Consider the following 24800-nt stretch of genomic DNA (forward strand, 5'->3'; position numbering starts at 1 on the left):
TCTTATTTGTTTTATTTCAGCTAGAATAAAAGCAATTTTTAATTTTTTAAAAACCATTTTTGGGACAAAATTATTAGCCCCTTTAAGCTAATTTTTTTTCGATAGTCTACAGAACAAACCATCATTATACAATAACTTGACTAATTACCCTAACCTGCCTAGTTCACCTTATTAACCTAGTTAAGCCTTTAAATGTCACTTTAAGCTGTATAGAAGTGTCTTGAAAAATATCTAGTAAAATATTATTTACTGTCGTCATGGAAAAGATAAAATAAATCAGTTATTAGAAATAAGTTTTTAAAACTATTATGTTTAGAAATGTGCTGAAACAATCTTCCCAGAACAGAACAGAAATTGGGGAAAAAAATAAACAGGGGCGTTAATAAATCACGGGGGCTAATAATTCTGACTTCAACTGTACATAAAACAGAAATATGCAAAAAATAAAAATAAACTCACACCGGCCACTTTAATAGGTACACCTTTCTAGTATCGGTTTGACCCTCTTTTGCCTTCAGAACTGCCTTAATCCTTCGTGACATGGATTTACCAAGGTACTGGAAATATTCTTCAGAGATTTTGGTCCATATTGACATAATAACCAAACAGCTGCAGATTTGTTGGCTGTGCACATCCATGATTCGAATCTCTTGGTCCACCACATCCCAAAAGTGCTCTATTGGATTGAGGTCTGGTGACTGTGGAGGCCATTTGTGTATAGTGAACTCATTGTCATGTTCAAGAAATCAGTCTGAGATGATTCATGCTCTATGACGGGGATCACCAAACTTGTTCCTGGAGGTCCGGTGTCCTGCAGATTGTAGCTCCAATTTTAATCAAACACACCTGAACAAGCTAATCAAGGTCTTACAAGGTATTCTTGAAACACCCAGACAGGTGTGTTGAGGCAAATTGGAGCTAAACCCATGCAGGGCACCGAAGCTCCAGGAACGAGATTGTTGACTCCTGCTCTATGACATGGCGCATTATCCTGCTGGAAGTAGCCATCAGAAGATGGGTACACTGTGGTCATAAAGGGATGGACAGCAATTCTCGGGTAGGCTGTGGTGTTTCTACTAATTGGTACTCAGTTGGTACTAATGGGCCCACAGTGTGCCGAGAAAATATCCCCCTGCTCTTCTGCATACCTCGGTTGTAATCAGTGGCTATTTGAGTTACTGTTGCCTTTCTATCTGCTCAAACCAGTCTGGCCATTCTCCTCTGACCTCTGGGATCAACAAGACTTTTGTGCCCACAGACTTTCACTCACTGGATATTTTTTGACCATTCTCTGTAAACCATAGAGAAAGTTGTGCGTGAAAATCCCAGTAAATCGTCAGTTTCTGAAATACTCAGGCCAGCCTGTCTCGCACCAACAACCATGCCAAGTTCAGTGTCACTTAAATCACCTTTCTTTCTCATTCTGATGCTCAGTTTGAACTGCAGCAGATCATCTTGATCATGTCTACATGCCTAAATGCATTGAGTTGCTGGCATGTGATAGGCTGATTAGAAAGTTGCATTACAAGACATTGCAAATATGTACCTAATAAAGTGGCCAGTGTGTGTGTGTGTATTATATATGTATAATTCAGCTCTTTTTCTAATGTCGTTTACAACTGTCATTTCAACATTTAATTTCATTACCTATTACTCATTGTTCAGATAGGGAAGTTGCGTAATAATTATTAACTGGAAAGTGCTTAGTCATCTGGAAACGTATCCTACCAGAAGCAACACCCACAAGAATTAAATAGTTATTTTAAGAACCAAATGGAAAAGTTAATGCACTAAATTTTAGCAGCGATAGCAAAAGTTATGCAAATAGCCGAAAGAACAAAAGAAACGTGAAGAATAAATAATTTATTTTTTATAACATTATATACAGTTCAGGCTCGATAAACATTTGCAAAAGCAGTAAAAACATCTCTCTCACACACAGTTAGGTACACATTCAAAAAACATCCACTGAACAGGAAAAGGTGTTACATCGATCAATGTGCAAATACAAAACACATACATGTAAATGAGAGAATAACAGATTATGACAAAAAGAAAAAACATGAACTGAGTTATGTGTCTGTTTGTAGCTTTAACATTAAGTAATATCAGCAGAGAGACATTACGCTCATAAGTTAAAATCTTCTTTATAGGATGGTTTCCTGAAGAACCTTTAACATCCGTTTCATTCCACAAGTAGTCCTTCAAAGTGAGCAAAGGTCGTTTAAATTATTATTATGTACTTCATGCTGAGAAATAAATGGTTCTTCTTAAAAACTGTTGACAAGGTTTTTCTCTGCATTCACTTCTAAAATAGTTTCATTTTATTGAAGTTTTATTTTCTAGAGTGTAGAGTCTCTCAGCAGTCAGGACACTCCGCTGGAATAAAACAGCCCGAGTCTCTGAGACCATCATTATCTTCATCCTCGTCATCGCCCTTCATCTCGCCCTCTTCCTCCTCTGTAGGCCAAAGCAAAGAAAGGTTAAAGCGAGCACATGAACTCCTGCTTGTTAATTTCATCTCTGCTGAACAAATCAGGTTTGCGTTTGCTCTAACAACCGAATGAAATTAATGTTAATTAAATGACTGGATGTCTTCCTGCGTATTCTGGCACACTCGTATCAGCCAGAGCGGCCCAACCACGTGCCACCTGCTCATCCAAATGGTAATTAATCCTGACCTGCATTTACAGAAAAGGGCCGTTCCTTACTGGATTACATAAAAAAAATAAATAAATAAATAAAAAAGATACGGAGGTGACATTCAATAATACAGGAATCACAAGCAGTCCAACTCTAATATTTCAAAAAGGCAGATTTTCATCCAAACACTAAAATAGATAATGCAAAGAGAGCAGTATCTGTGCCCTTCCTGAGACTCACTGACATAAGTGTGAAAAGATCGGTTCAGTTTGTTTCTTATGTGTGTGCGCCTTTGTCTAAATCAGTAGCCGCTAAGCTAAACCTCATGAGGTAGTGACTACCAACACTGGTCTAAGATTATCTACCATAATATATGATGGCTAGATATCTAAATTATTGTTGGTAATATTAGTATTATTTGTCGTTTAAAAGTATAGCTTCTGCTTGAAATTAAGATTGACACGTTTACACTGCATGGATGCATTGATGTAAAAATTGATGAAAAGTAGCAAAACATAAGTTAATGCAAGAATCTACTTTAGAATGGAGTAAAAAAAAGCCAAATTACTAAAATCATCTCCACATATCCCCAGTTTATTGTTGATTACGTTAACAATTACAAAAAAAATTGTTATACAAGATTTTTAAAAATTCTAAATATGCAAATAAGTGTTTAATATGTATGTTTAAATTAGCAAATAATGAATTTTATTTATGAAATATGTAAAATTGCTTTAGTTTGCAAACCATTTTGGCACAAATATCTGAACAACGAATGAAGCAGTGTTAAAAATGTGTGTTTCGCCATTGACTTGCTTGGTTTGGGGACTTGTGGAGCTGCATTGATTTGCTGTTCTGTGTTTGGACTTTCAGCAGTGAAATTTAAACCACACTGAACTGAACTAAACTGACATTCAACTCTGAAAACTGGACTGACACAGTTTCAAATCACTATGAACTTCAACTGCTTTGACACAATCTACATTGTAAAAATGCCATAGAAATAAACATGAATTTAAATAAATTATGATTCCTGAGATGGACACTAGAATATATATACACTGTGTAAAAATTAAATTATGTCCAAAATCCTATTTTGTTTAAATGAGTATTACAAAAGGTATCTGGATGGTTTACTATTTCTGGTAGAAATTGCAAGTGCAGATCTCTGCACACTATAATGCTATTGTAGCCCACAACAAATTGAACAGTACACAAGAATTCAATGTCAACTACAAACATGAATAAAACTGTAAAAAAAAAAAAAAAACTACAAACATGGCGGATGCACAAGATCAACAGATACTGTAAGTGGAGAGGTTTTAGTTAAAGGGTTAGAATTATTAATAAAACCTGATAAAAAACATTTATTTTAAATTTAAGTTATATTTACAACAACAATGTGTTTTTAATAAAGTTAAAAGTTTAACTAACTTTTTAATGCATAATTATACAAACGGAGGAGATTTCTCTGCATGAAAGCTTGTGAATAGCAGGTCAACATACTACTTCTACAATACAGTAGGAAATTTAAAATAAATTTGGAGAATATGATGGCATGATTAAAATGACACATAATTAAGCAATAAAACTGTTTGTTAATGAGGAAATAATTTGTCCTAAAGCTTGCCATTTCTTCTGTTACACATTCAAAAGTACATACTTTTCCTTCACAAAACAGTACATGATTTTACAGCATAGTATAGGCGAATTGGGATGAAGCAACTATCATTTGGGAATTTTGGACACACTAATGCTGATGATACACTGGGCAACCTTTTAAACAATGTCGCTTGACTATTTTATTATTGAGAATGGTCGAACATACTGTATCTGCATCCCATTTGTCTAAGTAGTTGCCTTGTTTTACCTAGTTGCCCTTTGGCAGCAAATCGTAATTTCTCAAAGTCTCACCACAGCTTATAAAGTTGCCCAGTGTATAATCAGCATGTCAGTTTTCCCGACAGCTGTGGATCAGATAGTGTATTGACACTCACTGTTTGTGACGTAGAGGCAGTCAGAGGCTGCAAGCAGCCTGTGTCTGTGTTCAGGATCAGTCACATTCAGCTCGATCAGATGCCTCTCTTTCAGATGTCTGAGGTCATCCACTGTCTGGTAGCCATTCAGGAGTAATGAAGATGCATATTCCTATTACAAACAAGATTGAAAATATTACATTGTGCAATGCAGTGATACACTTTTCAGGTCTGGACAAATTCACAATCGTTCACTGAAAGTCACACATGCCATAAGACCCAGAAATTGTAGCCATTAAAACCCCAGCGTAGACAGACATCAAAATATTGAAGAAGATTTTTAGAAGTTCTACAGTAGTTAAATAACTAATATCAATTCTAGTGGCAACCAATATATGTCATGTAAGGATGTTTAAATAAGCAGTATTAAACAAGTGGGCATACAAAGAAAGTGGTGCTTTTTGTGTCTGTATGTGCATTCAGATAATATCTAGGTCTCTTTATACCTCTAAATGAAGCCGTTCTAATAACTCCAGCAGTGTATTTGGTCGTGGTTTCTTGCAAACTTTCATAGGTCTTATTTTCGGGGCTTCTTCCTCCTGTTCCTTCTCTTTCTCTGGTAGAACATCTACATAGATAAACTTGAAGTTCCCCACTTTATTATTGAGCATGCCTGTCCATATGCCCATCGGTGGTTTACTTATAATGCTGATGATGTCTCCCACCTAAAAATAAAACATTATATAATTAATATCCTATTTTGCTGTAAAAAATGCTTGCTGCCCTAATTTTTTTTAGTTAAATCAAATGAACTTGCATCAAACAAACTGACTAAAATATTGATTTAAACTGTGTAGCTAATTAAAGATTAGTTGAGACCTGATCAACTTATTAAAATAAGTTAAAGGAACATAAAATATGAGCTCTCTTGCCTTTTTGTCGATACATTTTTTACAGTGTGGCTATTCATAATTCAAAATTGAACTTACTGTAAGTGTATATAAAAAGTGCAGTCATCTCACCTTCAGTTTGAGGGAATCTGTATCGTATGGGCTGGGGACAAAGTCTGTATGTACTTTGGCTCGCCCACAGAACTGTCCCGTATAGAGCGCTTCCTCCTCCAGTTTCAGGCTGTCTCTGTTACTGGATACATCTGAACTGCTCGCCACACCACCTGAGCCAGTAAATACATACACAACAAGAGTATGATTACAATGTAAAACACAGATTTCAGATTCATTCGCCTGTGCATAGATTCTCACTGGATGAGCTCTGTCCACTGTAGAGGCTTTCTAAAGAGTTGCTGGTGCGGTCTGAGCTCTTCTCCACAGCAGATCCATTCTCTGTTTCTCCCTCAGTGTCATCAGCCTGCACCGAAACAAAACAAAGAATGACTACGAATTCTTTATTTTATGTGATAAAGAGAACTAGATGGGTTGGTTGGCAACAGTGATAGGTTTTCTTTGGTTATACCATCTTTGCAACCAGATAGAAACCCTAAAAGAACACTTTAGTTACTACCCAAAAGCAACAAGCTAGCCAAACACCTATTACCACAAATAACATCCCAGCAACTAAAAAATAATAATTAATAATTCCATACATTTATATAGCCCTTTTCTGGACAGTCAAAGCGTTTACATTTTTGGGGGGAATCTACTTATCCACCACCAGTATGTAGAATCCAGGGCCGGAGTACGACTCCTTTTTAGCCCTGAAGTTTCAAGCCTTCGACCGGCCCACTTTGGTTCACGACTGACTTTATCAGTGGTCACCAAACTTGTTCCTGGAGGGCTGGTGTCCTGCAGATTTTAGCTCCAACCCAAATCAAACACACCTGAACAAGCTAATCAAGGTCTTACTAGGTATACTTGAAACATCCAGGGAGTTGTGTTGAAGCAAGTTAGAGCTAAACCCTGCAGGGACACCGGCCCTCCAGGACCAGGATTGGTGACCCCTGGACTATATTTAAAAAATGTCATTTCCAATTCAGTACTTCTCAGGGAAGATTTATTTAAACAATTAACACAATGTAATGTTTAACAGTATCAGAATCCATTTTCTGTTGGAATTAAAGCTCATAAATATCAAATAAATACAAATATAATGTATGTATCATGTATGTATGTAAGGAAAATGTATTGAACATTTTAAAGACACTATCATGTCTTTTTTTAAGGAAACAGCTGCTTTAAAACTTTAAATATATTTTCAGAAATATGACAACATTAAAGTGTAGCTAGATCTCCAACAATATTTTTTAAAACATCAGTGTCCTTTTCTGCAATATCTGAATATATATTCAAAAATGGTTACAGATATCCAGTCCTTAAACACAAATAAAAAATAACACAAGTATTGCACTGTTATCTGCCAGACATTTTTAACCACAGTATAACTTTTTAATAAGGGCTTCATTTTAAAATTTATTTGCAATTTATTAATGCAGTGAATCATCTGATTTCATTAATTGTCACTGACCATTGAGCATGTGTAATAATCATTTCATATTAATATTTCAAATTCTTATATTTATTTAGTGACAATTCTACCAGGCCATTCTAGTGTGTTGGGCTCATGACAAGTGCTTGGTAACGTTACAGGGCCTGGTTTTTCTCTGTTAGCAGCAAACTGGACAAGAGGCTGCTGCTGCTGAAGAGCTACAGTTCCAGAAAAAGTTTAAAACATGAACGGAGGTTTGCAGACATCATTGTTTTGTGCTGCTCCTTACTAGCTAATGCTAACTTGCCGGTCATTTCATTTCATTTCATTCTCGCTGCTGCTGGTTTTAACAAAAAATGTACTCAGCTTCGTACATTTAGCCGTGTCAGTTTCTAGATTTTATAATTTTTTTTTTTTAATTATGGCCTTTTCAGCGTCACTTTTGTGTTTTTATTATCCATTTTTCATCTCTAGGCGCTTGCTGAAAATAATTGTGAGTGCATGAAGCTAGAGACACAGGCCCTCGCGACCAAAAAATTGACCGGCCCACAGGGAATTCTCTCGGTCTTCCCAATTAACCAATCCAGGCCTGCATCCACCTGGATGTCTATATTAAATGTTTTTTAAGGAACACAAAGTCAGGACCTCGGTTTAACGTCTCTGAAAGACGGTGCTCACTGAGCAGTATAAATTCTCCATCAATATACTGGGGTGTTATAACCCACACAGATCTCCAGTTGAGCTCCTCCTGCAGGCCTCACTGACACCTTTACATCTGCAAAGTAAAAACTTAGCAAACACACCTGATACCCCAACAACTGCTTAGCAAAACCTTAGTTACCACCTTTTCTTGCAAATCGTTCTGTCTAGAAAACAGAGCAAATGCATAACAAGCCCTAGCTGAAATCCCTCAACAAACTGCATAACAACACCAATCGACCAGAACTCTAGTGTCTGCATCAAATGACACATTAATACACCGATACATTCTGAAACACTGAAAGCAGATGATTACAAGTATATATTTAGAATGTTTGAAGAAATTTGTGACAACAAACTGAAAAACAATATGTATAAAATAATGTTCCATATTCTTCAATGAATACAAATGAAACAACATACATATTCTGGCCTGTACTCAGTCAAATAAAATGAATAAGTTATCAAACTTAATTTGATTACACTTTAAATGACCAAGGTAACTATTTATTGCTGGCAAATGGGTATAACCTAGTGGTTTGAAGGATAGTGGCATTGTATAAAGGTTTGTAATTAAATTAGTTAGAAACTTGGCAGTCCAGTGTGATCCTTTAATGGTCTTCTTAAAATTAACGTCACACTTATAAAGTCTAATGAAATGCTGATATTGTGGATAATGAAGAGCTGAGTTGCTTAAACGGTGTCAGCAATCACCGAGCTTGCAGGAGCAGGAGCTTGCGTTATATGACTCACCATATCCTCTGAGCAGGATTTGACGGGTTTCTTGCCCATTCTTTTACGCATCGTCATTGAGATGGCCTTCATCTTTTTCCCCAGACATCTTGGTTTCTCACTGATGTCTGCTGCTGAGTCGCCTTCTGTCTGTTTAAAAAAAACAATGTTTTTATTAATGCATCTGTATATAAAAGTTCTCTTTTCAGTGATATGAAAATCTGTTCTTATTTTACTAGCCTTGAGGTTTTTTCTTCTTCAGTAGAACATAAAAAAATATCTTCATCCAAAGCTGTGGCCCTTGGTGATTTAATTTAATGCAAGTAAACAGTTACAGACAATAAAAAACCTTGCACGCGGCACAAAATTAAAACCAGTGGCTCTTGTTCGTATGTTAAGGTGTAATGGAGCAAAGTGCTTGTCATTTAGAAGAGTTTTGAGCGCAAGCTGTTATTTATGTACAAGCTAGCGCAAACTCACTAATACTGTCTGGTTTAAGCTTTTTTTTATATAGATTCCAGCATTTCAAAATAAGCTCAAATGCACCATTTTGATGAAAAAGTCTTCTTTCTCAGTTGTAAACAACAGTGTCATCTCATGTGTCAGTGTGCCAACGCATATGTTTTTGTGGCTATAGAGGCTGCATAAGGCAATAATGTTGCAAATAATTTCTGTTTAAAAGACCTCAATGTATCATCAGGACTCAAGAACTGGGTGCAAATTACAGGGGAGTTTAGGAAGGATTGACCCCCTTAATTACTACTTAAATAGTAGATAATATACACCTCTATAATGAATTATACCATGGTTAATGCATAATCACATAAATTAATCTATGCCGATAGACACGGTAAGTGTTCAGGTGTTTGTAGCCTAAAAGTAAAGTAAAATTAGATGCGTTGTTTGTATAGTTTGACCAACTGTAACCTCTGAAATGGCTATATCACAGGATATTGTAGGTCAGAATACACAAACTATCCCACAAAACACTAAAAAATATGTTGCAATAATAATGTAGATGTAAGGTAGTAAGGTAATAAGGTAGACTTTGACTTGCATTTTATCAACAATAACCAAAGTGTTAGATATAAATCTTTTAATCTTCTATATAAGAGGTGTAAAAAGTATCTTGGATGGCCCAAGGTTTAGTAAATTGATTTTTGTTTGAATTTTGGTCAAATTTAATAATTTGGGATCCACTCCAAAAATGGGACGATGAAGAATATGTTATGGGGATGAAAATGTATAATAGTTTTGCATAAATCCCAATGAATATTATATTAATCTTTATTTACTTGTTTGTCTTACCTCAGGGGTGCCATTTTCCTCAAGCTTGGAAGGAGAGTTTTGATTTCTGAATGTGTCAAATCTTCCAAAACTTGTGGATCGCTGTGTCAGGTAAATAAAACATATGACATTTAGAATAGATATTTTGTACATTGATAACACGCATCTTATACATTACTTTGTATAAATCAAAAATCATCTGACATCACGTTTTAGAGCACTTCAGTATATTAAACAGCACTTGACGTGTCATCATTTTAATGCAATGTTTTCAATTTGATAAAAATGCTGAATGACTCCTAATCTGCTTAAAACATGTCAGCTCTTTCAGAGGAAAATTATAAATAATTATCCAAATTAAAAATCCATGTAATCCCAGTCTTACAGCAAATGGAACTTACATTTTAGGCAGTTATATGACCTGAATGTTACTTTTCATACTTTTCCAGCAATGTCATGTGGTGTTTTCTTGCTTTATTTTTAAAGTGTCAGATCTACTTCTCTATTGTATATTAAAAAACACAAATTTTTGACACAAATTACTCATTTTTTTGTCACAACAAATGCTAAGTTTCACACAATTCCTTCATGTTTATCCATCACAAATTGATTTATTTAAATTTTACATGTAATTGTTTTTACAAATTTAAGTGGATTTAACAAAATGTTTGTCTCAAAAAAAAAAAAAAGCTAAAGAATTGTTTCAACTCATTTTTATGTAGTTTAAACAAGCAGCAAAAGTCATTTTCTGAATGTAGATCTAAATAGCAAGTTCTCAACAACAATAATATACAAAACCTACCTTAGGTTTAAGACTTTTTGGCTTGTCTGATACATTTGAAGCAGCCCTTTGAAGCATCTCTTTGACTTGTGCGTTCAGTTTTCCCTCAAAATGAAACACTAATCTGAAACTAGCGGTTTTACTTCTCAGCTCGTCAAGTGTAAAAATGCAGTGCCTCAGCAGAACAACTGAGCTCAAGAACTTCCTCAAATCACACAGGATATGAGCCAATGCGTCTTCTGTCTATTATCAAGGCATCAGTTTTACAGGGGAAAAAAAAACGAAGTGCTTGAGTCTGCATTTTGTGGCTCACCACTTCACAGTCATTTCGAGTAACACAGATTCGGTATGTGGGGCTCTGTGGCACACACACAAAGTTTTTCCAAAGAGGTGCTTTTTACATAATCAAATTTTCTTGCATCATTTTGGTTTCATGGAGGCCTTTACGTTTGTGAAGAAAATCTAACCTTCCACTTTTTAAATATATATATATTTTTTTACTTTTTTGTGATTTTATTTAATGTCACACTCATGATTTCGAACTGAATGTAAAACTTTATATATACTTAAATGAAAGCTTCTCTTCAAAAGGTTTCATTTTGAATCTTTTTAAAGTGTAAGTAATAGAAGAACCATTTTGTGTTTCCTAAAGAACATTTCAGCGCACTTAAGGACCGTATGTTTCTTACTGTGAAGAACATTTTAATAATCCAACCGTTTGCAGAAGGTAAACATTTTGATTGTTCACCATTTTAGGAGTTTTAGGAGTGTGTTAATCAATATTCCTTTTTTGTCTTTTGCCCAAATTGCAAAATTTGGTCTTTGCACTGGGGAAGTAAGCAGACTTGCACGCAAAGGAAGAGGACCCATGCTTTTGAAATACTTCCTGCCTACTTTCACAACCTTCAGTCAGGATTTTTCTATGTAAAATTGCAAACTAGTTTTATCTGAGGTCTTTCTCTAACGTATTTTGTAATTGCATAACAAAATGTGCTTAATATATTAGGTGTACAACTAGAATTAAACCTTAAATGTTTGTTTTCCTATTGGATTTGTTTTTGTATTCAATTGTATGTACCATAAGCAGATTGTGTAATCTTGAGGGTGAGTAGCCAATGGAAGATTTTTTTGAGTATTGGGGAAACCTGTTTAAAATTTATCATTATTTTTTACTTGCATCAGTGTCACAAGAGGCAAATAAATTTTAGTTTAACTGATCAAAGACCTATTGAAATATACATTGCTTTATGAGGCATGAACTGACCAATAGTGACCACTACTAACAAAACAATACAGACAATAACATCCTAATCCAGCTGTGTGCAATGAGCCATAGCAAAATCCAAATCCAGGATTACAGCAATATAATTTATTTCTTCAAACGTCACAGGCTTTTAGAAACCACCAGCCCTTTCTAACCTTTTATGAAGCTTCAGTCTATCTGAGAGGGGTACATTCTTACTCATTGAGAAAACATATGAAAATCCAGGAACAGGCGATTATTACTGTTATTGTACCTGAAAACATTAGAAATTATATGGATAGTTCACCCAAAAATGAAATTTCTGTCACTAGTGAACATGATTATGGCATGTGTTATGAGGAAGCCAAGTTATTCATTCTTCGCTGTGTGAAGTATGAAACACGGATTATGACTGAACTTGCTGTTGTGATGCAAATCCTTATCATTCACTTGCTTTCCTGTACTGCAGTTTTTAAGCCATGTAACACGTGTTCAATCGTTCAGTAATACTCATGTGTCAGGATGAGTACTGCAGTGAACGTGAGGTAGACTGTGATAAAATAAGAGCGAAAAGTCTCATCCAAATCTGAACGCTAGTTCTGAACCTTAGAGACTATTTGAATGCATGTTCATATACCAGATACAGTTATTTATCTTAACCAGTGTTGGGTAAGTTACGTCAAAAATGTAATTTAGAACTAATTGCGAATAGTATTGCGATAAGATTTGTATTTAAATGTTTTCTAATTGCTTTGCCTTAAAATGGATTGTTTTTAATGTTTGTAAGCATGTGTAATCGTTTAACCTTAATCTAAGTTATTCTGCAAATGTATTTGTATAACAAAATGCATAATTCTTTTTTCAATTTTTCTGCTACTCTGAACAGATTTATACAGAACTGTTAAATTCATGCACAGCATTTTAGGCAAGTATATTTTAAATAGCTCATTAAATTATATAAATATGAAAAAGTAATCTCTTATTTTACTTTGGAAAAGTCATTTAAATGGAAAATTAATTAAAATACGTCAACAAGTTACTTTGTTACTAATTAAACTCAATTCTGATCTCAACTACTGTAAATTCTTGCTAGTGGACCACTGAAGAAGTAATACTTAAAAATATTTTAAAACCTTTATGACCCCAGGCTTTTGGTTGAAAGTGCACTCAAGAAAAAAAAAAAGATTACTGTTGCTCGTTCAAACAACCTGTTTAAAATTAGCTGAAACCACAATTCTTGTCATTTCGTTGGCCAATTTTTTATTTTTTTTATGTTCACTCCACTTAAATTCATAAATGTTATCATAAGCATTTTGTGTTGGGACAATATAAAGGAATTGTGCTCGTCCAACTACCTGGTTAGGGGATTTGTAGTTACCAGCATGCTTTTCAATTAAGAGAGCGAAATGTTGACAGTAAAAGAAATCTTAGGTGTTAAAGTTAATAGAAAAATTTGTTAAAGTTTAATCTTCACTTTACTTTGAAGATTTTGATGTAATTTGAGATTACCACCTTGCAGAAGCACGGGTTTCTTTGAATGTTGGCAGCTTAATTAGCAAAAATGCAGTTTGTTGCTTTGCTCAATGAGCAATAACTTTTCTAAGATTAGTTCTGAGATCAGTCTCAATCAACTGTATATGTAACTCCTGCAATATGCTTAAAATAGCTCTTTTATTTAATTTAGGATAACTGAGTTTAAAGAGACTTTGAAATGTACAACACATAATAGACATTCATGATATTATCAGACCTTTGAGTTTGGTAAATAGAAATACAAATGTATTCAAACTTTTATTTGATAAAACCAGGTTGGACCAACTCAGTTGCAATTAATTGTATAAATATTTTTTTATTTGGTGCTAAACAAGTTAATTGGATAGAGATCCTGACAATCTATCCAATGAGTTTTTTTTTTGAGTGTGTACATCAATTATGACTTACTTTAGAGGCACAGAAATCTACACTGGTCGTGGAGCGCATCATTCCTTTGGGCAAGGAGTCTCTCTTCATATTTGGGCCATTGATTTTGTCTCCTTGACTCCTGTTTCTGGATGCAGTGCACTCACAGGTGTGGATGCGATGTTCACTGAGTTGAGGCTGACAGGGGTTGTAGGCTTGAACCCAGGTGCTTTCAGTGGGGTTACTCCAGCGATTTCTGCTGGATGCTGCAATCTGTTTGACCCTCAAACCTTCAGAGGTACAAGATATATCCGGATTTTGTGACCACATCCCTACATCAGGCATCGTTCCTTTGGCACCTTTACTAGGATCTTTAGGTGACAAAGATAGTAAAAATAAATAACAACAATCAACAATTTTGTGTGAATTATCAATGGATATGCTAAGATTATCAGAAAATCTTTTTTTTTTAAATTGAGATAGATATTGTTTTTCACAATACAACAACCGTCTCACAATATCAAGTTCCCAAACATGCAAGTAATTTTTAGTGTGTGTTGTCTGTGCGGGTAATTATTTATGTGGGAAAAATTTAGTTGCAGTGTTTTTTCCCTTTTCCAGAAATAACGATTTTGTTTTCTTGTTGGAATGGATATGATGATTTATTTGCAAATTACTTTTATGCAATTATACACTTCTCTTAAACTCGCAACTTTAAAATGGAAACACAGCTAATGACATGGGTTTCAACAAAAATCATTATTGTAGCCAAAAAATATCTGCAATTCAAGTTTTTGGCTCTGCAAATATATGAGATTTATATTTACCTGTTGTCTCTTGTGTTGGAGTTTCTCTTTGACTGCTTTTTTTTTCTAGTTTTTTCACCCTTGTTCCTCTTGCTCGTATCATCTCTTCATTTACTGTCTCCGTCTTTTAATGACCAAAAAAAAATTGCATTAAGATTAAGATTACATTTACCCCCCCACCCCCCCCCCCCCCCCGCCACAATGACTATTATACACATTCAGCATTTTTACAGAAGACACTCAATACAATGTCATTCAGTGTATCAATAGTTTATGTAATGACAAATCTTAGAGGCAAATTTTATTTATTTAAATATATATAAATTTAATTCTTAAACAGGTCAGAATGACTATGATGTTTAACTTTTAGACAAATATGTCACACTAAGCCACAATTGACCATTATTCCACACATTTTGACAAAGATTAATAAAAATTAAAGATTTGCATTTAATATGCTTTCGATATATTTAAAATCACATTTTTAAATTTTATGCAGACACTAAAAACTCTGATATATCTGAAAAAAACATAGACAGTTGAAGTCAGAATTATTATTCTTTTTTTCTTTTTTATAAATTATCAAATGATGTTTAACAGAGCAAGGATATTTTCCCAGTTATGTCTGATAAAATATTTTTTCTTCTGGAGAAAGTCTTGTTTTATTTTGGCTAGAAATTTTTAAAAACCATTTAAAGATCAAAATTATTATCGTCTTTAAGCTATATTTTCTTCTGAGTCTACAGAACAAACCATTGTTATACAATAACTTGCCTAATTATCCTATCCTGCCTAGTTAACCTAATCAACCTACTGTAGTTAAGCCTTTAAATGTCACTTTAAGCTGTATAGAAGTGTCTTGAAATATATCTACTGAACTATTATTTACTGTCATCAAAGATAAAATAAAACAGCTATTAGAAATGTGTTATTAAAACTTATGTTTAGAAATTTGTTGAGAATCTTCGCTCCGTTAAACAGAAATTGATGGAAAAAATTAACTTCAACTGTATATAATTGTGTATATATTTTGTTCAAATTGTGTAATTTTATTGTACAATTTAATATTGTCATACAATATAAAATTCAATATGAGTCCACAGGCATAAACAATTTAGCAGTCTCAACAGAATCTAATGCCACGTGGGCATAAGGATTACATGGGCTGGGCAGAGCGTGCCCCTCACCCAACCATCTGTACAGTCAACCACAATACCCTATTTGGGGACAGCAGTTGTTCAGACCCCGGTGAAACAAACATGACGATCATTTACATTCCAGCTGGCACAAAACACCTGGGTATAGAGTCTTTGAACTTACCACGCCATTCTGCCTGCTGCTTAGCCCATCAAGGTTTGGCTTACACCCTTCATAATAGACAACCTACCAAGAAAATAATAATTTGTAAATAAGTAAATGGAGTAAGTGAAGCATAATAATTATGTAATTACAAATTTATAAATTAATAAGTTGCTTCTAGCATAATGTTTAAATGTCATAGAGAGGACATCCTGTTATGATTTCTGCATCAAACTAAATAAAAGAAATTTTATTTTATATTTATATATCAAATTATTATTTTTTAAAGTGATTTTAATAAGAAAACTAATTTTCTTTAGCCAGATTAGGTGTAATAATGTAATTCAGCTTCACACACACACACACACACGCACACGCGCACACACACACACACACACACACACACACACACACAGTTTTTAATTTGATTCATAGGCCAACAGCAACTTTTTTTACAGTATATTCTGACCTGAAATGTACAGAAATATGAGTGATTATTGAATGATTTTAGTACTGTCAAATGCGAAAAAACATTTTCAAATGGTTTTTAATGACAGTGGCAAAGTGTAACGATTTAAATTATTTTTTGAGGCTTTAATATGATCCTTAAATAGTGTTTTAATGTCATCAGATCAGATTTTATGGTATATAAACTCGTTACACTGAATGACATATTATCGTATAATATTTAATATTTCATACTCTTAATTATGTAAGTCCAGCTCTGTGGCATGCAGTAAACGTGATTTATTATTATTTTTTTTAAATATTTTTGTGACCTGGATTGGCTGGCTCTCTTGCTGTGGGTTTCTTGCGATGATCTTTAAGTTTGCCATTGTCTGGTTTTCTGTCCTTACAGCTCTCCTCAGATCTGAAATGCAAACACATTTGACCTATTTAGTTTTCAAATGTCACTGTGCATCTTTTGGGTTTTATTTGGGAATTTATTTTAGACTTCAGTGCATCAAAAAACAAGATTTTAAAATCTCTGAATATCTAAATGGCAAGGGTTAACCAACGCAAAGCTCAAAATAGTTCATTCCGTATAAGAAAAGTTGTGTGGTTTTGCACCTCATTTCCTGTTTTGCTTCTTCACACATTTTGATGAGGGGAAATACCATGTGGCAGGTAGATTTACTCTGCTTAGTCAAGGAAATGTGATGCATCCATACAGACTGGTTTAACAACATTATCACCAGCTTTTAAAATTCAGATTATAGACATATGTTGACTCTTATGAAAAAAACAAGATACGTTATATTTAACATTAGTTATGCTGATTAAACTCAATTATATGATACAGTAAATACAACAGTAAAAAAAAAGTTGTATTTCTACATTAATTTTAGCATGAATAAAATAAAAAAATTCTATATTTGTAATCAACTAAATTAAATCTTGAACTAAGTACTTGGAATATACATTTCATAAAACATGTGCGAGTAGTTGTCGATTCATTCTGCTGTTACGACTTCTGATAAATTGGGGACTAATGACTGAGTGATTAAGTATTACTCAGAGACTCTATATGTTATAATTTGATAAATAAGCTTTTTCTGTTTTTGATGATGATTTGAACAAATTATTCTGTTACTCTGAAACATTTTAAGTTTTGTCAGTGTAGTGTCTAATTCATATGAATGAAGTCGATTTCAGTCGAATGACAATGGAAAATTTTAAAAAGAAGTGGTGGCACTGAACCCTACCCGCTTATCTCAACCATCATAGGGAGATCGTAAATTGTAAATCATGTACAAATAAGATCGCATAAATTCATCCTAATTAGCCACTAAATCAAAAACTTAGGAACTGGCGTGAGATGACGTTGGACTAACACACTAATATTAGTTGCTTTTTGACACCTACTGGTAAACACAATGCAGTTGTTAGTGTTCATATGAGGGCTGCACAATATATAGTTTTAGCAATGTGCACACCTGCAATAGTCACGTCACTGGATCTGCAATGTTGAGTCTGAATTGTAGATGCTCACGAGACACAGAACGCATGTGATTTTGCAGAGTTAAACCAAAATAGAGTGAAAGTTTATAATTTTTCATGTGTTTTTAGGGACTGTGACTGAGCATTTCATTTATTCATTCATTCATTGATTTTCTTGTCGGCTTAGTGCCTTTATTAATCCAGGGTCGCCACAGCAGAATTAACCGTTAACTTATCCAGCACATTTTTACGCAGCAGATGCCTTTCCAGCCGCAACCCATCTCTGGGAAACCTCCACACCCACAGCGACCTTCTTGCTGTGAGGCGACAGCACTACCTACTGCACTACTGTATCGCATTTCTATAGAGTTTAAAACATTTGGGCACAAGAAGTTGCAAAAATTACAGATAAAAAAATTACTAGAACTTATCTTGTTTCTACTCCAATTATTAACATTTCAAACCAAAAACAAGATTATTTTACTCCAACCCCCACCCCCCGCATTGGCCGATTATTTTGCTTGTTTTAAGAAAAAAAAAAACTCACTTAATTTTGAGTTTATTACTTCTTAACATAAAAGCAAAACAATACAATTACTTTATTTATTTTTTTCAGATTTTTGTTCTAGAAAAGAGACAAACTCTAAATTAGGAAAGCATTTTTTTGGAATTAGATTTTTCAATTTCTGTGCCTGAATACTGTTAGAATTCCCAGAAAAAGATGAATAGAGCTATTCAAACCAAAATAAATAAATAAATAACTTTTATCTTTTTTGAAAATATTCATATCGTAATATATATCGCAGAAAAATAAAATCACAATATCAAGTTTTTCAAATATCGTGCAGCCCTAAATGGAATTTAATTTTAGTTAAAATAACATAAATTGCCTCATTTGAAATTAAGATTTTGTGAGTGTATAAATCTTTATCAAGACCTTTTCTTGATTTATTGTACAGCTCTAATGATACTGTCTTTGAAAGTCCTCCACAAGTCTAAGAGGCTGGAATCTAGTGCCCTATTTAAAATGAAGACCCTGCTGTTTCTTAATTAATCCAGTGCAGGACAAGCAAATGCTCTAAGTGAGCTGATGTCTGCACACTTGCGCTTGTGCTGCTTCCATTCATGGCGAATGGGATTTGATGCAGTCTGGCTTTCTGATTGGTCAACAGTAAGTGGATGTTGCTTGCCTGTGTGTGTTTTATAAATCAAATCTAGTCAGGCTTAACCTACAAATCCTCAAACCGGTTTTACCTTCATTCTGATTGTTCCTCAGGAGGACTAAATCTTCCTGCTTTTTGGCAGCTGGCCAGACCGAATTAGTGCCGAGTGTGTTATCTGCAAAAAGAAAAGCAAAACCAGTGTGGCGTTAAGCATTTAAGGTTCATTTCACCCATGTACAATGCTTTTAAATGTTTTCACTTTCATCTGATGGCAAGACATTTTTTTTTTACTTGTTTGTACATTTTTAGTCTGTCATTTGTCTTTTTAAATGTCAGTTCAGCTGGATTCTTTTATATAAGCTTAACAGGATAGCAAGGGTGTATTATTGCGATCAGTAAAATGTAAAAATTATCTGTAAATATACACTCAAAAAATATTTAGGCCTAACAAAAAAGATTTATGTATTCTTATTGCTCATGAAATGTCTATCCATTTAATTGCATACTCTTTAAAATAACTAAAAAAAACTTTCTGACTGATATTTGTTAGTTAAACATAAATTAAACAAATAAGAACAAGCTTTATGTAATAATATCTTCAATAAATCCAATGTGTTTAAAATGCTTCTTATTGATTAATCTATTGTGTCGAGTATGGATATGGAGCTGTGTCAATTTTGCCCCTGAATATTAAGTAAACCAATCTCATAGAATTTCATTAATTGGATTTTACTACAGATCCGTTTGCTTATTTGCAGTGCTTATCATACTATTTTTTTTGTTTACAAAAATGTATGTTTATTTACAAGTGTGCCTTTTAAGTTATTACAGTTTCATATATGATGTAATGAGATTATAATTAAAAAAACATTTAAAAAAATACTTGTTTTTCTATCATAGACAACAAACCAAAAAAAAGGCAATCTGTTAAAACTTGTTATAAGTTTAAAATATAAATAATAAAAGCTTTCTTTAATTGGTTATTTTATTGGTTATTCTTCTTAAAGGCTTCTTAAATTGGTTATTTTCACGATTTAGGATGGCATACTGTAAAATGAGATACGTAAGCTCATATGGGCCAAATTCTGGACTTTGTCCGTAGGGGGGTGGGTCTTTCAAACCACTCAAACCCCCCCTGGCTACAGGCCTGCATATATTTTAACATATTCAATCTAATAGTATTTGATTTTAACGGATTTAGATTGATTCTAAGGGATCTGACAACACTGACAAATTAAATAAAATCAAAAGGTTACGAACAGTTTATGATCAACTTCATTGTGGTTACGTACCTGAAGTGTCATTTTCAGAAACCGATTTTGGTAGTGATCTGCAACATAACACAAGGGAATGTTCAGAATGTTGGGCAAATATTCACAGAGTACATTTAACAAACACAAAATCTCTTTCACTTTTACTTTGACTGGAAGTTCAACATTTTTGTCTTTTGCGCACACAGCGAGCTCACCTTTGTTTCTTTTTTCTATTGTCTGGGTTGATTTGTGACATTTCCTGAAAAAGTAAATACAGTAAGCAGTTTAGAACTTTTGCAATATGAACTGACATGTATAACCGAGCCATGTGTCATTGTATATAGGTCAAAGACAATTGGGGATTCTAGGATCAATAAATAAATGAAACTAAATAAAAATAAATAAATAAAACCATATTACAGTTTTAAACATTTTGTTAAAAAAGTAAATGTAAATGTGTTTAATGTAATATAATTTTATTGTTTATTTTTTTTAAATAATTTTAGAAATAAAATGACAATTAGATGTTATACATCAAAATCTCTGTGACTTACAGAGGATACTCTATATAATCTACTGTAATGTCCTTCAGTGTAACAGTAGTTTTGTACGAAAAAAAATATCACCAGGCAGATTTAAACCACAAAGTAATTGATGACATAATCAGTCATTAATTTGCATTATTAATATTTGCCACCTTTCTTCAAAACACCTGGTTTAAAATATTTTTCAGTAAAAGTAAAACATATATTAAGATTATTAATTTTACATTTTATATTACATATTAAATTTTAATATTAAATTTTGATATAAGATAATAGATTTGTTTTTATTAAAATGTTAAACTGAATTATATACAATTTTAAATTAAATTTGTAATGCAATTTTGTATGAGTAATGGTACTTATTAAAATATATAAAAGAATAAGTCCAGTTGTGAGTATATTAGTTTATTTTTACATTAACACATCTGCTGCTCTGAATACCAGTGGAACATTATTTCTCTCAAATGTTGTCATATTAAAAGTAAGTTTTAACATTACAGTAGGCATTTTACATGCATTCATATAATTTCTGTGTGTATAAAATCACCTCTTTACAATTATTTTTGATGCTTTTGATGTCTTGACCCACCTAACAAATACTGTAGCATAACCTGTTAATGCATTCTTATTTCATGTTTCTCTCTCAGACCTGAAATAGGTCTAAACCTATTTCCATATGGTTGCATCACAGTCTATTAGTAGCAGATTTTCATTTAATGGTAGCTCATCATGTCCAAAGCAATGTTATAACATAAGTCCAGATGGCTGAAACATTTCCCATGATGACAGTGCTGGATGCATATAACATTCAGCAGTCATTTGTGTATTTACCATAGAGCAGGAACGTCCTGCACTCCTCCGTTTGGTGTTGTCCTCTAGGAGAACCGCTGGGCTGCAGGACCGGCTGGGGATGGTGTAAACCTGAGCCTCACATGAGTCCTGCACCGCCTCATACAGGCTGTCCATAGAGCCTTCCTAAAAACAACAACGTGAGACAACATGTGCTGCTAATGAGATGCTTTAAAAATGACATGAAATCGTGTACAAGTGCTTTCTTCTCTATTGTGATGAATATCCGAGTAAATGTTTTAGTCTTGTTGTTTATCAAATTTGTGAGTGTATTTTACAGCTATTTTAAGAAACTAGTTAGTTATATTTTTAAAGCATATAAATTAGCAATAGCGAGAAATTAAATAAGCACAACTCGCAAGGGGAAAAAGTGAGAATTGAGAGTTAATTGAGGTTTTTTTTCCTCTCCGCTGTCGCCACTGCCTCGCATGGTTCAGGATTGGTAGAGCTACGCATCGATGAATTGGCTCTTCAGTGTTTGAACTCTCAGTAATGATTAAATCACACTGAACTGAGCTAAACTGAACTGAACTGAACTTAAACACTAAAACCTGAACCACACTGTTCCAGTTACTATGACCATTTATGTGAAGCTGCTTTGACACAATCTACATTGTAAAAGCGCTATACAAATAAAGCTGAATTGAAAATTGAATTGAATTAAAAACAAATGGCGACAAAAAGGCTCAATTATGAAAGTCAAATCTGCAAGAACGGATATACCATTTTGTGAAATAAGTTTGTTTGGAGAAAAAAAGTCACAATTTTAGCTTGAAAACTTGTGTTTTTGAGAAACAACTTGAGATAAATGTCTAAATTCAGATTTGGTTTCTTGTAATTCTGAACTTGGATTTTGTTAGGATGAATTTTTTCAAAAAAGACAATATATTTGAGGAAATAATTTTAGTCATTAAGAGAATAAAGTGCAAATTTCAAGACATATCCTACTACAAGCATGAAATTCTGAGAATAAAGAAGTCAGTTTTGCGAGGTATAAACTATATCTTGAGCGTCACGGTGGCGCAGTAGGTAGTATGATCGCCTCACAGCAATAAGGTCACTGGTTCGAGCCTTGGCTGGGTCAATTGGTAATTCTGTGTGGAGTTTGCATGTTCTCCCCGTGTTCGCGTTTGTTTCCTCCGGGTGCTCTGGTTTGCCCCATCAAGTCCAAAGACGTAGTATAGGGGTCTTGGGTAAGCTAAATTGTTCGTATTTGTGTGAATGAGTTTCCCAGTGATGGGTTGCGGCTGGAAGGACATCCGCTGTATAAAATATATGCTGGATAAGTTGGTGGTTCATTCCTCTGTGGCATTCCCAGATTAATAAAAGGACTAAGCAGGAAAGAAGATGAGTGAATTAATAAACTATCTCATATTTAATATTGGGTGTATCCTTTAAACACAAATCCTGCAATTTTCATTCATTCATTCATTTTCTTGTCGGCTTAGTTCCCACAGTATGTCTGATCATATTTTTTCTTCAAGAAAAAGTCTTATTTGTTTTATTACGGCTAGAATAAAAGCAGTTTTTATTTAATTATTTATTAAAAAAAAAAAAAAAACATTTTAAGGACAAAATGTTCCATTGGGTTGCTCTGGTTTCCAAAGACATGTGGTATAGGTGAATTGGGTAAGCCAACTTGTCCATAGTGTATGTATGTGTGCGAATGAGTGTGAATGGGTTTCCAAGTGATATGCTGGATAAGTTGGCGGTTCATTTCGCTGTGGCGACCAAAGATTAATAAAGGGACTAAAGCGAAAAAAATAATAATAAAATTTATAATTCCACTAGACCATAATTTAATAAACAAACATTTATTGTACGTTTAAAATACATTAGTACAAAAGATAAAACAAAAAAACAAATGCATTAGTTTGTTTATGTAAAGTCAGATCAGTGTGAACTGAGGGAAATGAGACCACCATTAATCCCAAACTGCAAAACAATACAACATCTGTCAGAGATGAACTCAGTTTAGTCCACACATTTCACCATTGTATTTTGTTTGTATAAAATAAAATAAAATAAAATAAAGACAAGAAGAAGAAGAAATGTTTGTGTTGAATACAAAGGCTTCAAATCTACAGTAAGCCAAAATAAACACTGACTTGACTTCACAACTAAAAGTAAGCATAGCAAAAGGCCATCCGACAGAAGCATAAAATAAGTAAAATAAAATAAAAATAGGAAGTAAGAAGAATAAATATTTATCTTTAATACAAGGGCTACAAATCTAAGCCAAAATAAACACTGACTTGACTTCTCAGCTAAAAGGAAACAAAACAAAAGGCCATCTGACAGCATCTCAGCTTGGTTTCTGATCTTCATGCACTGCCACCATGTTTCCTTTGCACCTTCCAGTAGGTCACGTTTGATCCACACACTGTCAGTCAACAAACCACAGAGCAGAAAAGGGGAATCACGTCTTACCAGAGAGAAGCAGAAAAGATTCATTCTGGAAAGTCTGGTTTGTTTCCAGCGCAGGATGAACAATGGGACGAGTCGCAGCAGAGTGAGAGCAGAGCGCTTAGTGTTTCAGGCTGCACAGATTAACGCTGAATGACATCCTTCCTGTAATCCAATAGATGTGGAGACCATTACCACTGCCGGCAGCCCCTCCGTCAGGAGCTGAATGCACTAATGCTCATGTTGTTTACTTACTGGCCTAAAGAGCTTTTGTTATAGAATCACTACAACTGCCGATTGCGTAATTTTCTGTAAATGCTTGTCGCTTACACACATTTGAACAACTTAGAGGGATATATTAATGTAAAAGTTTACAAACTGTAGCTCTGGAACAGGTTTGGTTGCTGTTTTTTAGACACGTGTTTAAGAATTCCATTTTATCATGTGCAATTTTATTTATTCATTCATTTTCCTAAGAGTTAGTCCCTTATTTATCAGGGGTTGCCACAGTGGAATGAACCACCAACTATTCCAGCATATGTTTTACACAGTGGATTCAACCCAGTACTGGGAAATACAATTTTATAACATAATAAATACCATTTATTATAAACAAACTATAATATAAACGTTTGGACCCAAATATTTCCCAAATATGTATGAAACATAATGAATACTTATTATTTTTACACAATAACTTCCTATATACTTACTATAAAAATTACTAAATATTTAAAATTCTTTGTTTTTGTACTATATAATAACATATGAGGTATAATATTAGTATAATATGCAGTTTACTGAACAATCATCATCTAAACATATAATGTAAACAC

The 24800-nt window shown here is 33.8% G+C and overlaps 1 protein-coding gene and 1 long non-coding RNA gene across 14 annotated transcripts in view; one reads left to right on the plus strand and one right to left on the minus strand.

Annotated features, from left to right (window-relative positions):
• Positions 1-24800, plus strand: part of LOC147833704 (uncharacterized) — a 175741-nt gene that overhangs the window by 9501 nt on the left and 141440 nt on the right. For 5 of the 8 annotated variants that reach the window (XR_015509653.1, XR_015509651.1, XR_015509655.1 and 2 more), the window contains one exon: positions 9806-9890. This is a non-coding gene — a long non-coding RNA (uncharacterized LOC147833704). Of the gene's footprint in view, positions 1-2333; positions 2483-9805; positions 9891-11212; positions 11288-11396; positions 12763-24800 lie in introns of those variants that run through there. The other 3 variants (XR_015509654.1, XR_015509656.1, XR_015509650.1) reach the window with 3 other exon arrangements.
• samsn1a (SAM domain, SH3 domain and nuclear localisation signals 1a) lies at positions 1849-24213 on the minus strand. 6 transcript variants are annotated; one of them, XR_015508385.1, is made up of 16 exons: positions 23989-24213; positions 21541-21684; positions 20380-20423; positions 20204-20241; positions 19003-19086; positions 16587-16678; positions 15829-15891; positions 14530-14632; positions 13745-14073; positions 9788-9881; positions 8514-8642; positions 5882-5987; positions 5642-5793; positions 5126-5344; positions 4641-4791; positions 1849-2460 (listed from the first exon to the last, which is right to left on the minus strand). XR_015508385.1 is itself a non-coding variant. In XM_087282494.1 (16 exons), the coding sequence occupies exons 1-16, from the start codon at positions 24010-24012 to the stop codon at positions 2360-2362; spliced, it is 1860 nt and encodes a 619-aa protein (XP_087138620.1). In that variant the 5' UTR covers positions 24013-24213; the 3' UTR covers positions 1849-2359. The 6 variants fall into 6 exon arrangements, 5 of the variants coding, with proteins under 5 accessions (XP_087138620.1, XP_087138619.1, XP_087138622.1 ...); XM_087282494.1 differs by having other exon boundaries at positions 9801-9881; XM_087282493.1 differs by having other exon boundaries at positions 5642-5798; positions 5881-5987; positions 9801-9881.

The sequence above is a fragment of the Danio rerio genome, chromosome 15 (genome assembly GCF_052040795.2).
Source record: "Danio rerio strain M-AB ecotype USA chromosome 15, GRCz13ab, whole genome shotgun sequence".
NCBI classification, from domain to species: Eukaryota; Metazoa; Chordata; class Actinopteri; order Cypriniformes; family Danionidae; genus Danio; species Danio rerio.

Coding starts and splice junctions, on each gene's coding strand:
- samsn1a (XM_087282493.1), bottom strand. CDS start 24,012: ATGAATCTTTTCTGCTTCTCTCTG. Junction 5,799..5,880: donor AGTGGACAGAGCTCATCCAG/TGAGAATCTATG, acceptor TGTATTTACTGG/CTCAGGTGGTGTGGCGAGCA. Junction 5,345..5,641: donor CAGATTCCCTCAAACTGAAG/GTGAGATGACTG, acceptor TTTTATTTTTAG/GTGGGAGACATCATCAGCAT.